At 48.3% G+C, this 13831-nt stretch overlaps 1 protein-coding gene across 1 annotated transcript in view; it reads left to right on the forward strand.

Moving 5' to 3' along the window:
* Positions 1–4925: 4925 nt before the first annotated feature.
* LOC309960154 (serpin A9-like) overlaps positions 4926–13831 on the forward strand; it is a gene marked incomplete at both ends in the record, with an annotated part of 33757 nt that continues 24851 nt past the window's right edge. Inside the window, 2 exon segments of the mRNA XM_082836785.1 lie at positions 4926–4947; positions 8919–9018. Coding sequence (XP_082692911.1) covers positions 4926–4947; positions 8919–9018 — 122 coding nt within the window.

Below are 13831 nucleotides of genomic sequence, written 5' to 3' on the forward strand. Positions count from 1 at the left end.
CAGGAAAAGTTGACTGAACTGGATTGAATTGGCCGCTCCACGTCTGAAGATGGGCAATAGCTATAGGTGCATTTTGGCGCTGCCTCCTGATCAGATGTTAACATCTGCCCGGAGCCCGGGGTTGAGAGGTGCTGGGCTCAGCAGGTAAGAGTGCTAGGATCGACTAGTCATGTCTGCTATGAGTGCAGAACCAGACAATCAGAAATTCAGCCATTTTGCTTACCCTAGAATAGATGATCAGAAGACTGGGAAGAAAAGATTCCCTTAGAGAGGACTTTTCTTAAAAATCATAAGTCCTCTGAATTGAGTCACTGTAAAACAGATAAACAAACACCAAGATGCATTTAGAGCATCCTAGGAAACATGGAAGAAAATATTAGAACTTTGTTTACCTTTTATCGTTTTAATAAAAAAGAAATGAAGCTCTGCTCGTTTGTAATACGTGGTTAGCACTGGCTCTCTTACTCAGTTACCTGTCACCCAGGCAACTCCACGTGCAGAGTCCAAGTTACATTGGTAGGGGGAACACCCCACGGTGTGCAAGGGGCAGTATTGTCCTTGGTCCTTGGTTCAACTTCTGACGATTGGTTCACATTGCAGTTTCTGGCTCAGCGCACTGACAGAGCATACAGAATATATTACCCAGGGGTTAGTTAAACTAACCCTCACAACATGAATAACCCACTTAAAGAGATTCCTACAAAGCAGCTATGGATTATGGATAATAAAACCAATTATGCAAACAGAACTGTACAAACAGGAAATGGCGGAACTGACATGTGTTGCTGCTGCACACAGTTGTGCAAGTTGTGGACTGCACAAGGGCACTCGGGCAGGAGGCAAGTGGGGGCTGAAATCCATCTATACTCCACTGGCCAGTCCTTCCTCCCAAGTGCGGGGCTGTATCCGTCTAGACAGAATGCCTTTTCCCCACCTGCCCAAAGGCTGCTCTGGCCCACTCCTGCTCCGAATACTGGCTTCCCATCAGCCCCAGCACAAGGCGCTCTGAAGGTCAAACCACATCTCATAAGGCACCAGCCAAAGTGCTCCAAAGGCCTCAAAGATCATTTGAAATACAGCTTTACACCCATGAGCGTAACCACTCCAGGCCTTGCCTTGTGACCCTGCTCAATGCTTCTCCAACAGCCAGCGTCTCCTTCTTGCTAGCAGAACCCCAGTTTTATACAGAGCAGCCATGTGCTCTACAAAAAAACTCCATTCCTAGTTTCCCTTCCTACTAAAGATGATAATTGAGCAGAAATCTTGATAAAGAGAAATAATGGGACATCTTCTAAGGATTTGGGGAGAATTTTCTTTTTCTAACGTAGGTAATACCCTTCCTCCTTGTGGCTTCCTCCTTCCTCCTTTCTGTAACACAGATGTGATGACTAGAGGTGTGGCAGCTCTGTTGTGATCTTGAGAGAAAGGACAAAACAGTGGTAAAGACTAGTCCTGAGGTCTGTGAGCTGCTGAAACAAAGCCAAGAACTCTCATCTTTCTGTTGTACGAAAAAACCTTCTAATTTGTTTAAGCTGTTATTTGGTCAAGTCTTGTGTTACTTGCAGCTGAACACAGTTCCAGAAGGTTGACTCCTCAGTAGATGTTATTCCCTGAAATATTAGCTCTGATCATGTGGAATCATCACAATTAGCCAGCTATGTAAAAACTAAGACCAATCTCAAGATTTTTTCAGCATTGTCTAAACTCATGTATTCAATCTGTCACATTACAAAGTGCTATTCATTTTAATAACACATTTTAGAAATCTCTTTAAATATGTTTTATTGAAGTGTAATACACATTTAGAAACAAGCACGTATTATAAGTGTACAGCCCGTTCATTATTCACAGACGGAACCCATCCAAATAGCCAGGATACAGATCAAGAAAGATAATGTGACCAGTTTCTCAGGAGAAACCTCTTTTTAGATATCTTTCTCAATAATGAAAACAAAAGGTCACATACTGTTGGTCTTAGAAAAATGACTGAACCAGTGCATGGAAAATAATATGGCAACAAACTAAAATGAATTCATTTGTTAGCAAATACTGTTTAATGAACCAGAGAAAACGTTGCTGAAGATCCGAAGCAGGGATTTGAATCAAACAAATTCCTCCTATGGGTGGTTTGCTCTATAGTTAGATGACAGTACTGAGACTAATATGTCTCAAATTAGGATGTTTGCTAGAGTCTTTTCAATCTAGAAGTTTGCTAGATTCTGTTTCAGCAGTCAAATATACCTAAAAAACTATTATTTTTTTGGTGGAACACCAAAGGAAAGGTTACTGGAGAATATATTTTTTTCAACACTATGTTATGTCTTAAGTCAAAACAATATTTTTATGGGGAAAGAGTGTAGGCACAGGGGCTTCCCTGGTGGCGCAGTGGTTGAGAGTCTGCCTGCTGATGCAGGGGACACGGGTTCGTGCCACGGTCCGGGAAGATCCCACATGCCTCGGAGCGGCTGGGCCCGTGAGCCATGGCCGCTGAGCCTTCGCGTCCGGAGCCCGTGCTCCGCAACGGGAGAGGCCACAACAGTGAGAGGCCCGCGTACCGCAAAAAAAAAAGAGTGTAGCCACAGATGCAGCATTTGTTTAGACTAGAAGATACAAAGAATTCAGGGCTATGTTTATACAGGTAGCACCACATGTGAAACTCCTTATATAGGTGAAAGCAAGCTATATTATCAATGTGTGTTATATTATCAAAACACACTTTATGTAGTAAGACAGTCATTTTCAAAGTCTTTATTTGAAAGATATTGTCAATATAATGAGTTTTATAAAATAAACATCTCCGATTGAATCTTTAGGAATCATAAGATAGGGAATTATTTATATTGAAAGCTTTGATACCACACAGAAATGTTCTGCTTATCTTACGTAAAGTACTTGAAAATATGATTCTTAAAGATGAGCTGCACATTTTTTTTCTTTTACACAGGATAGGTGTTTCAAATGTGTTGACTTTTTCCTCTGCAGTTAAAAATGGGTCTTATTTCGAAGTGGATTTACTTCCAAAACACAATCTGTCTCTTTGATATAAAAAAGGTTTTAATCATGAGTGAGAAAGTAACAGTTTTCAAAAGACAAACGAATAAAAACCAGCCTCATGCTTTGAAAATCTCTTGAAAACAGACATATGGAAACATTTCTATTGTTATGCAATGTTGCTACTGAAAGCCATGTAAAGGTGTCACCTGCAAATACCCTCATATGTGTAAACCTGCAAACACTTGGCAACAAAATTTTCCAATCTATTTAATGTTTTTTCCCAGCAAAGAGTTTCAGGGATTGTGAACCTGGAGTAGACTGCTGCCCCCTCCCTAAGAAAAGTTGATGTGTTGACTCTGGGCATTCAAGTAAGTGCAGAAGTGATGCATGTCCCTCCTGGGACCAGGTTTCACGAACAAGCACAGCTCACCCTGCCCTTTTCCCACCTCCACCGAGGCTGGGAGGGAATCTGGGTTCCAGAGTGAAGCAGACCAGCAGCCAGCCCGTGACTGACATCGAGCATGGGGCCTGGCAAATGTGGCAGGGGAGGGGTAGTGATCCCATCTGACTGAACCGCAGGGTAAAAGTGGCAGAAAAAGAAGAGATGAGGTCAGAAGAGCAGGTCAGGACCATACTGAAAAGGAGAACAAATGCGACTGGAGAACAGGTTGTGACTGGAGGCCCTGAGCAATCTGGGAAGGGTTGTGTGTCGACGGGCACCAGGCAGGAGCTCCCGCTCACAGAGATGAATAGCGCATCTTCCCCAACCAGAGCAGAGGAGAAATGAGAGGCATCTGAAGCGGGTTCACAGTTGGCAGTGGAGGGGAGGGCTCGGAACTGTGAGGCTGACAGAGCGAAGGTCCGTGAGTTCCTGCAAGTTTATCTGGAGCAGTGAGAACACTAGCTTTGACCCCCTTTACCGGGTATTGGGGTCTGTAACGTATACTTCACAGGCATGATAAGGATTATAACATTAGCTTACATTTGCTGAGCGCTCTCACACCAAGAATAGGGACCATTAATGTCTTCATTTTTCTATGTGCTCATGATCTTAGGCATCCCTGGTGTAGGTTACAAACATCACCCCGACTCTTCACCCCTTCCTGCACACATTCGCTTTGCGCATCGATGTGTAGTGCCCTCTGCTCGGATCCCGGGTTCGACCACAAGACTTACTTTGGCCAGCAGACTAAGGTTACTAGTTCTCAGCCCTGGCCTTGCATATTTCCACTTGAGTTCTTTTGCCTCTGTCATCACCGGGAGAAGAAGATACCCAGGCTGGTCTAAGGGAGAATGAGAGATATGTGGAACAGAGCTGCGTCACTCCAGCAACCTGGGGGAAGCCAGCTTAGATTAGGTGGCAGTCAGCCAACTTCCAGACATGCCAGCAAAGCCCAGAAAAAAATCAACAGCACCCAGTCCCCTAGCTGACTCCATTCATACACACCACCAGTGCCGATCATATACCACTGAAGTTTTATGGCTGTTTGTTACGCAGCATTATTATGGCAATAAATAACTGATCTCAGGACTTCCCTGGTGGCGCAATGATTAAGAATCCGCCTGCCAATGCAGGGGACACGGGTTCGATCCCTGGTCCGGGAAGATCCCACGATGCGGAGCAACTAAGCCTGTTCACCACAACTACTAAACCTGTGCTCTAGAGCCCGTGAGCCACAACTACTGAGCCCGTGTGCCACGACTACTGAAGCCCATGTACCTAGAACCCGTGCTCCACAGCAAAGAGAAGCCACTGTAGTGAGAAGCCCGCACAGCGCATTGAAGAGTAGCCCCTGTTCGCCACAACTAGAGAAAGCCCACGTGCAGCAACAAAGACCCAATGCAGCCAAAAAAAAAAAATTTTTTTTTAATTTACAAAAAAAGAACATTGTATCAAAAAAAAAGAAGAAGAGCAAGAAGGATGGTGAAAGATGGAGAAGGGCAACCTGTCAGGTGAGTATTGCAACAGCTGATGACAGGTGCTGGCAGCCTGCGGTTGGCTTGGGGGTGTGGTCGCCCCAGAAGATTTGTGGCAGCAGGACCTGGTGATGAGGGACAGGGAGGGGGCAGGGGGACTGCAAGGATCTGGGCTGAGTGCCTGGTGGACAGGCGTGGCATCCCCCGAGGTCATGAACACAGGCAGAGGAGTGTAGTAAGGACTGGGGACAGGGGAGGCCACTTGGGGCCTGGGAGCATTTGGTGAGATGTCCAGGGCAGTTAGACAAAAATAACCCGATAGAACAGCGTTTCCCATGGCTGGCTCCTTGTCCACCTTCAGCACTCGGATCAAACATCTCCTCTTCAGAGAAGCTTTTCCATACGCTCCCTCCATCCAGGGTGGTTACCTCCAAGTCACTCTCTGATCCATTACCTGTCCATTCTCACAGCATTTACAGTGTCTTGTTCGTTTATTTGCTTGTTTCTAGTCTCTCTCCCCACAGGTCTTTAAGTCCCACATTGTTTGCTGCCAAATTTCAATTGCTCGGAACGGTGTCTGCACGTGGCCAGGGCTGGATCAAGATTTGCCGAATGAAAGAGCAAACGAAGAAGCCCAGGAGAAGGCCCAGCGCTGCTGGCTGAGTTGGAGTTTGGGTAGAAGATGCTTGGCGGCGATCAACACCTGTGAACGGAAGTGAGGGGAGGCAGGATGGAGCAGACGGGAAAGTGGAACTGCATTACCAGCCCCACAAAACTTTGGCCAAGAGGGAACATTGTTCAGTAGAATTGTCCATCTTGGGCTGAATTGGCTGGGCTGTTAAATCCCCATCTTGCTCGGTTAAAGGAGCCGAGAGCTGAGCCCTGTCTGCTGACCACACCCCCGTGGCTGAAGGCAGTGAGACTCCATGTCCACCAGCCTCGGACTGGACAGACAGGTTCATCGGGTCATGGGTGCTCTTGGTGAAAGTAGTGTTGAAACCAGGGCAGTGAGCAAATGCCACGCAGCAAACAGCCCGTGAGCCGTGCCCTAGGAAACGTGCAGGTCAGGTACAGTGGGGAAGAGAAGGGTGTGGCCTCTTCTAACTGCAAACAACCCCGGAGGCTCTCTGGAGGTGTTGGAATTTGACTTGAAGGATCTATTTGTCTGCAGCTATAGGGAGCTGGATGGGAGGGAGTTTCCAAGAGGCAGTGCAGCCCCCGGATGTTTGGGAGAAGGGATGTGCAGCGTTAGCTGCAGTGTGGACATGTGAAGGGCTAGCAGGAATGCTTCTGGAAAGGTGGGTAGAGGCCAGCGTGTGGGGGAGTGGTGAACTGCAGAAAGCTCAGCTGTGAGGACAAACGCTTACCCGGCGATGGAAGATGCCCTTGCTTTCTCTTCGAAGACCCAGCACCGCAGCAGAGAACCAGACTCCTGCGGGGCTGCTTCGGAAACAGGAGCAGGTCAGCCAGGCAGACTGATGGTGGGAGGTTGGGCCCCCTTAGAAAGTGACGTTATGCAACGGCTCCAGAATCAAAGTCCTGTTGAGAGAGAAGTTCAAGGGAATGTTGGCTTAGGGCATCTCTTTAGAAACTGTTGGGAAGGACAGAAAGGAAACAGGATCACAGGAAGCCCAAGAAGTGACAGAGAAAGCTGTTTTCTACCACAATCCTCTAGAGGCAGAGTGGAGCGTTCATCATCCAAAGAAACCCCTATAGCTGTGGCTGTCACCGTCCAGGTGGGAGATGAGAGCTGCTGGCACACTTTATCCCTTCGATTAGAGACAGAGTGGGGAGGAAAGCCATCGGTGGCGCGTGCCAACCTGGAGATCACCTGATCGTGCTCAGTGCCTCCTGTCCGCACTGCAGGGGGCTCTCCCCAGGCTGCATTCCAGGTCCAGAGGGGCTTCTGCCCGCCTGGACCCCTTGGCCTCCTTCCCTCCTTCTCACTTCCTCCCAGGCGAATCCTGAAGCCCCCAAAATTCCCAAGACTCTGGCCACCCTGATTGTCACCTCAATCCCTTTGCCGCTCGATCACGGAGTTCAGCTGAGGGGTTATATGCCTGTATTTTTTTTCCTTTTATTAAATATCTGGGTTTGGGGACTTAATTATCTAGATCAGCAGACTTTGACATAGCAAACCTAGAGATGAGTTTTTAGACCTTTCTCCAACTGGATTCCAGATAAAAGGAGAGGGAGCCATTGTATTTTTCTAGGGAAAACCTACATTTGTGGCAACCTGGGGGAATATTTTAGCATTGTAGCCCCGGAGGCTACCACAGTGCTAGGCCCAGAGAAACAGTCAGTGAAGACTTGGACAAATGAATGAATGAATGGTAGTGGAGGGGAGGCTGAGAGTGGGAATTCCATCTTAGGCACCCCCTGTCCCACTCTAGGAACCCTCTGCTATTTCTCCCACCTGTCTGTCAAAGGCTACCTGGATCCCTTCAGAACCTTTATTCCCAGTTAGGGATAGATGACCGAAAACACGTCAAAGCTGAGGGGCTTGAAGGTTAAAACATATTTCAAGAAAAAGGGATATAACAGCACTTTTTCTGTCAGCCAGAAATTGTAATTAAATATTTATTAAGATAAGGATTTGTTGACTGTCTACACTGCCTCCACCACTGTCACTACTACCACCATCACCAACACTACACCACCAGCACCACTATCACTATCACCACCAGATGGTTGGCCACCAGATGCAGGGACCTTCCACAGACTTCTCACCAGCTCCCAGAACCCTGGGGAACCTCATCCCTGGAGTAATCCCTTATATCCCATCATTCACCTTGGTTTTGCTGTCCTGACAGAAGCCCAGCTGATCACAGCAGAAGCCAGTTTGCAGAGAGAGAGAGAATAAAGCTGGCACACAAACCAGTGCAAAGGTCGGAGCAGGTGGAAGCTTCTGGCAGCCTCACGTCACAGCTCTCGCAACCTGGGCCTTCTTGAAACCCAGTATCTCCCGCTGACTCAGATGCTGTGAGCTGAGACATTTCCTACGTTTCTCCTGAATTATGCAGTTGAGGAAACAGAGGCTTTGGGAGCTGCAGGAGTTTGCCAGGGCTGAGGTAACTAGCTAGTAGCTGAGACAGTTCTTCAAACCAGGTCTGTTTGACTCAAAACCCACAGCATGTCCCTGCCACGCTGCCGTCTCACGAGGTTCTGTTCTGCCAGGTTCTGTTCCTAAGGAGCTGGTATCCAAACACTCGAAGGCCAGCCATGCAGAAGTAGGCAGGCAGATGAAAGAAGACCATTTCGGAAGTGCTGAACGCTATGAATAAACCAATCCAGGGGGATGCGCTTCACACTCAGGGAGACGTGGCGGAGACCACAGCACAGAGAGAACGGCAAGGTCAGAAACTGCCGCCCGCCCGCCCCGCCAGAGTGAGAAGGTGGGAGAAAACAGTCTTTGGGGCAAAGAAGAGCTCCAGGGAACGTGCTAGGCGATCAGAGCAGTCTTCCAGGTCTTGATTTACTGCTTCTTCTCCCTGTCCTGCACCCAGCCTCTTGTCCCCCTGCCCACTCCCACCCCCCATGGCCTGGACTCCACTCCCCTTCGCCTGTGGCTACTGAAGCCCTGACTCAAATGACCGTGGACTCAAAGCTCCACCCCCTGCCTGTCTCCAGTCACCGGTTGCCACCACCTCAGAAGCCCCTGGGCCCTGCACTTCCCATGGGCCCCCTAAGTGCCTACACTGGCCTAGATCAAGTCCCTGGGATCAGATACACTGGTCCAGAGAACATCTGGGCCCACCTGCAGGCCTCCTCCCAAATGCCTGCATGGACCCAAATCTCATCCCACCCCAAGGTCAGCGACCATGCCCAAATCAGACTTCAGAGCCATCTCCAAAGACCCCCCCAGGGCCGCGCCCAGTCTCCCTCACCCCCCCACCTGGCACTGAATTCAGAGCATTGCTCCCCACCTCCACCAGCTGTACCTGAGAGTTGAGTCGTAGCCGCCAAGGACTGGCTGAGAGCACCTGCCTCCTGGTTCCGGCATCCAGCCCCACCCACACATCTGTGGCACAAGCCTGCTGACCAGCCCGGCGCACCCAAGGCCGCCAGAGTGTGCCAGATGGGAGACAGCTGCGACTGGGAGGTGGGGTGGGTGTGGCAAGACGCGGACCTATCTGTGGAGATGCTCTGCCTTCTGTGGCTCCATCTCCATAACCAGCGTCACCATAAAATAATAATTTAAATGATGTATAATAATGGTAAGGATTAAGCAATAATTCCCACAGAGCGCCTCCATGTCTCAGACACAGCTCAAGGGCTCTGCATGGATTATCTCAACAGAGGGGAGGTAGACAGGATTATGCCCATTTTACAGGTGAGCAAGTTGAGGCACAGAGACATGATAAGATTTGAGGAGGCACAAGGAATCTGACCTTTTCCAGACCCACACCTCTTCTCAGGCTGTGAACCCCCAGGAAACAACCAGACTGACTTGGCTGGTCATTTGAGGAGGGAAATCATTTCTGGCCTTGGAAGCGACACAGGAGCTGACTGGTCAGGTTTTTCTGGTGTTTAGAAACGTGCCTGGAGACTGTTGGTGGTTGTGTGATGTGTAGGTTTTAATCCTAACACCACACAGCTTTCGAGCTAGGCACACAGTATTTTTTTTTTTTTTTTTTTTTTTTTTTATCTCTGAAGGGAAGAGTATGAAAGCTACTGGTCTGGCCCCGAGGGACCCCTGCAAAATTCCAAAGTCATGGAACAGTTTATACAGAGGCAGTGATGCTTTATACCACCCCTATTACAGGCACTAGTTCAATGAATCCTCCCAGTGGATTTCTCAAGCATTCCTCCCCAATTTTATGGGTGAGGAAATCAAGATCATGAGAGATGAAGTATCTTGAGGAGGTGGTGCAGTTGGACAGTAGCAGATATGGAGACCAGACCCAGATTTTCTGACCCCAGATCGAATCCTCCAACCCCCGCCCTTCTGTTTCCCCGTTCTCTGATCTCTCCCAACTCAGAGATCTTTCTCCCCTGCTTCAGATTCCCAGGACTCTGCTGTTTCCTTCCTTGCCCCCATGAATGGTATCAGATAGCAGTCATTTACATCTTAGTATGAGTAAGTCTCAATCAATATATTCTTTCTCCAAAAGCAATTGTCCTTCATTTTATTCTGGATTGTAGAGCCAGTCCTCTGTAAAAGGACAATCTGGTATCAGCAAACAGGCGATGTCAGCTGAGAGCATACCCTTGCAAGTAAAGGGCACCTTCTTACCAGCCCATGCATGGTTTTCACCAGACTGCTTTCTTTCATCTTGGAAGGAGTGCTGGAAACATGGATGAATGAAAGGAACCTTCCTTCCCATTTTTCTGATATGCCTGGTGCCTCCTTCCATCCGCAGGGTAAGCCTGTGATGACAGCTTCCAGAGCTCTGTCATTCCTCATTTCTGCACTTGTGGCTTGTGGCTGGTCCTGGACCCTGTGTGGGATTGCGTGGAGCAATGCTGGAAAATGATATATAGCCTTGGGGGTTTCCACATCACTTCTTCACCCACATAGCTTGGCTTCCCCAGCCCTTGGCCCTTTCCTTGGTCTCAGGTAGACAGCCATTCTGTTTTCCTCAATTTCTAAAAACTCAGAAATGAGTATTTCCCATCCTTGACTGCACTGTAACACATAAAACACCCAGTAATTACCCAAAGACAGCCTTCTTTTCCTGTGCTAACTAAATTACCTACAGACCTCAGCCTTCCTTAAAACTCTGTTCTCACTGCCTGATCCATTATTATAGCATTTTCTATTTGATGGGGAAGAACTGCCCTGCTCCTGGGCCTCCAGCAGCATTAAGCCCCCAACACACTCTCTCTAGATGCCAGACGATGAAAATGATGAGCAGTACGTGACTTGGAAGACCAGAATCAGCTGTTCCTCATGTCCGTTACTACTACTACTATTATTATTAATTACTGCTATTATTACTGATTATTATTAAATCGCCACCTTCACATTGCCTGTTGCATTTGATAGCATTGCTAACATCTTGGTGGAGTGGGCAAAGCAGGTACTTCTGTGATCCCATTGGACAGATGGAAACAGTGAGGCAGAGAGAGGCGAGGCGACCTGGGCCAGGTGGCCCGGCTAATGCGTGATCGACTGGGATTAGAATGCAGGTCTCCCTGGCTTTAGGACCTGTGCTGCACCTCGGGACCACAGTGCCCCCCTGAGAGTGGGGCTGAGAGTGGATGAGGGAAGCCGGATGCTGCTGGGCTGTTTGGAGGTCTTGACTTCATTCAGTGTGCACCTGTGATGGGCGCGTGCAACAGTGAGCCCACCCCACCCAAGTCTCTGCCTGTCCTTGACTTGGGGTGGCCACAGTGTGCTGCGGCTTGAAGCAGGATCTCAGTTCCCTGATTGGGAATCAAATCAGGCCGCGGCGGCGCAAGTGCTGAATCCTAACCACTGGACCCCTGAGCCACTTCTAGTGGCTGGAAGCAGGGCCCTGGCTCTTGCCTTCTTCAGAGAAAGAACTTCAGCAAAGAGACGGAAATTTGTAAAGCAGATAGAGCGTTTATTAGAAGAAAAGTATGTGCAGAAAGACACACGGGTGGGTTCAGAGCGTGTCGGCCGCCTTGGGATGGTTTAAACATTTATACGGGGCAGTTTTCCAGGTTCCCTCTGGCCAAACATCTCGCGTTGTCTGGCTCAATGTCCATATTTGGTCTGACTCAGGGCCCTTCCAGATGTGCATGACATCTTTTAGCCAAGAAGGATTCCAGTGCGAGGGTCTCTGGGATGTCAGCAGAACATATTATGGGCTAGTGACCTCTCCCTTCTCTGACCCCTGAGGAACCTTTCTGTGAAGGTGTAGTTTGGGAGGTCTCCTTGACCTCAAGGATGAGGAATATGTAGCTACCTTATCGTTTTACCCAAGCAGGGCTCAGCTCCTCTCTGCTCCTGCCATTATATTGATCTTGAAGTGTCTGTCCTCAGGGGACACACTGCAGCTACTCAGCCTGGGGCCCATCTACCTCCTGCCTCATCCCGTCTGCCCACTTCCCTTCTCCGAGCCTGCTCAGCCCTGCCTTTCTCTTCTCTCTGTCCCCGAGCCCAGCATGATGGGAGAGTTTGACAAATATGCTGCAGGCTGTCCCCAAGAGCTCAGCACTTAATAGCAGTGACCTTAAGTGGAGCTGTGGAGAGAGTCCCAGTTTTTCCTCAATTTCTCCCAAACTTTTTCCGCTAATAGCTTCTACATTTAATTTTTTTCTTTCTTTTATATCAAGATATTCTTAGGAGGATGTACATCCACTTACTAACAATATGATATTCGACAGATTGTTCACTATCCCGAACCTCAATTTTCTAATCTGTATAGTGGGAGTTATAGCAGCCCTTCCCTCATACAAAGAATTAAATTTATATATGTGTGTGTGTGTGCTTGTGTGTGTGTATATGTGTGTGTGCATGTGCACACACTGCTGGAATCAAATTGGCGGGTGTAGTATTGTGATATAATAAGAAATATGTGTTTGGTTTTTTTCCTCCATTTCCAGCATTGAGCTCCGAAAACCCTTGGAATTTCCTGTGATGAGATCGATAAAGATGCCTTTTGTTATGTTAATGAGGTGACTTTTGGAAAGCGCTTAGGTAACCGAAGGATGAGGGGCTGGTTGCCAGGAGAACCAACTGTGTGAGTAGAGGACTGGGACTTTCCAGCCCACCCTTCTGTCCTCTGGGGAGAGGAGAGAGGCTGGAGGGTGAATGGCTACCAAAGGCCAATGATTTAATCAATCACGAATATGTAATGAAGTCTCCATGAAACACAAAACGACAGGTTTCAAAGAGCTTCTGAGTTGGTGAACACAGGGAGATCTGGGGAGAGTGGGGCTTGGAGAGGGCATGGAAGTTCCATGACCTTTCGCCCTACCTTTCCCTATGCATCTCTTCCATCTGGCTGTTCCTGAGTTATATCCTTTCACAATAAACCAGTAATCTACCAAGTAAACGGGTTTCCTGAGTTCTGTGAGCCACTCTAGCAAATTAATCAAACCCAAAGAGGGTGTCTTGGGAACCTCTGATTTGTAGTCAGTTGATCAGAAGCACAGGGAACAACCTGGACTTGTGACCGGCATCTGAAGTTGGGGGAGAGGGGGCGCTGAATCCGTAACCTGTGGAATCTGTTGCGATCTCTGGGTAGATAGTGTCCGAATGGAGTTAAATTGTGGGACACTCAGTCGGTGTCCAGAGAATTGCTTGGGGGGAGGTAAACTACCCATCCCCCCATTAGAATTGGGATCTGGACACTTTTAGTGGGCTTATCCTAAAGGGTAATAAAACCTTTAGGTTTTATTTATAATATTTAGGTTTATTTATAATAAATTAGGGGCTTTGGGGCGGGAGGGGAGGGGGGAGGGCCTGCAATTTACAATGTTCCTCTCATGAAGATTTTCTTCTGTTGTTCTGCTGTTGCACTAGACTCTCGTCCTGGCTAGACTTAGGTCTGTGCTATTTAAAGTGGAACCGATTGACAGCATTGTTGCCAAACCAGGCTTGTATGCCTGACGCACAGCAAGCCGTACGCTGAGATGCCGAGGTCTGCGGCAGAGAAAGTTTATTGACAAGGCAGCCAAGTGAGGAAACAGAAGAACAAACGTCCACCAAAGGCGAGAGACTTGAGATATTCGTAGGATAAGTAAGCTGGGTGGTCTTAGATGTGGGGAAAGCAGATTGGCAGGGGGAGAAAGTGAGGGAATCAGTGTTCTTCGCAGGCACATCTGGGTTACATGCTTCTTCATGGGATACATGTTCAAAAATGGAAGGGCTTAGCATAATATGAGGGCAGAGTTTTCAGCCCTCCAACCTCTAAAGGCCATCCGTCAGACACCTGTGCCGGCCCAGTCTGGAAGTCGGCGGTCCCAACCAGTCTTGGCCAGCTTGAACTGGGCAGGCGCTGACTCC

The sequence above is a fragment of the Leucopleurus acutus genome, assembly GCF_964270905.1.
Source record: "Leucopleurus acutus genome assembly, chromosome: 1".
Classification (NCBI taxonomy): domain Eukaryota; kingdom Metazoa; phylum Chordata; class Mammalia; order Artiodactyla; family Delphinidae; genus Leucopleurus; species Leucopleurus acutus.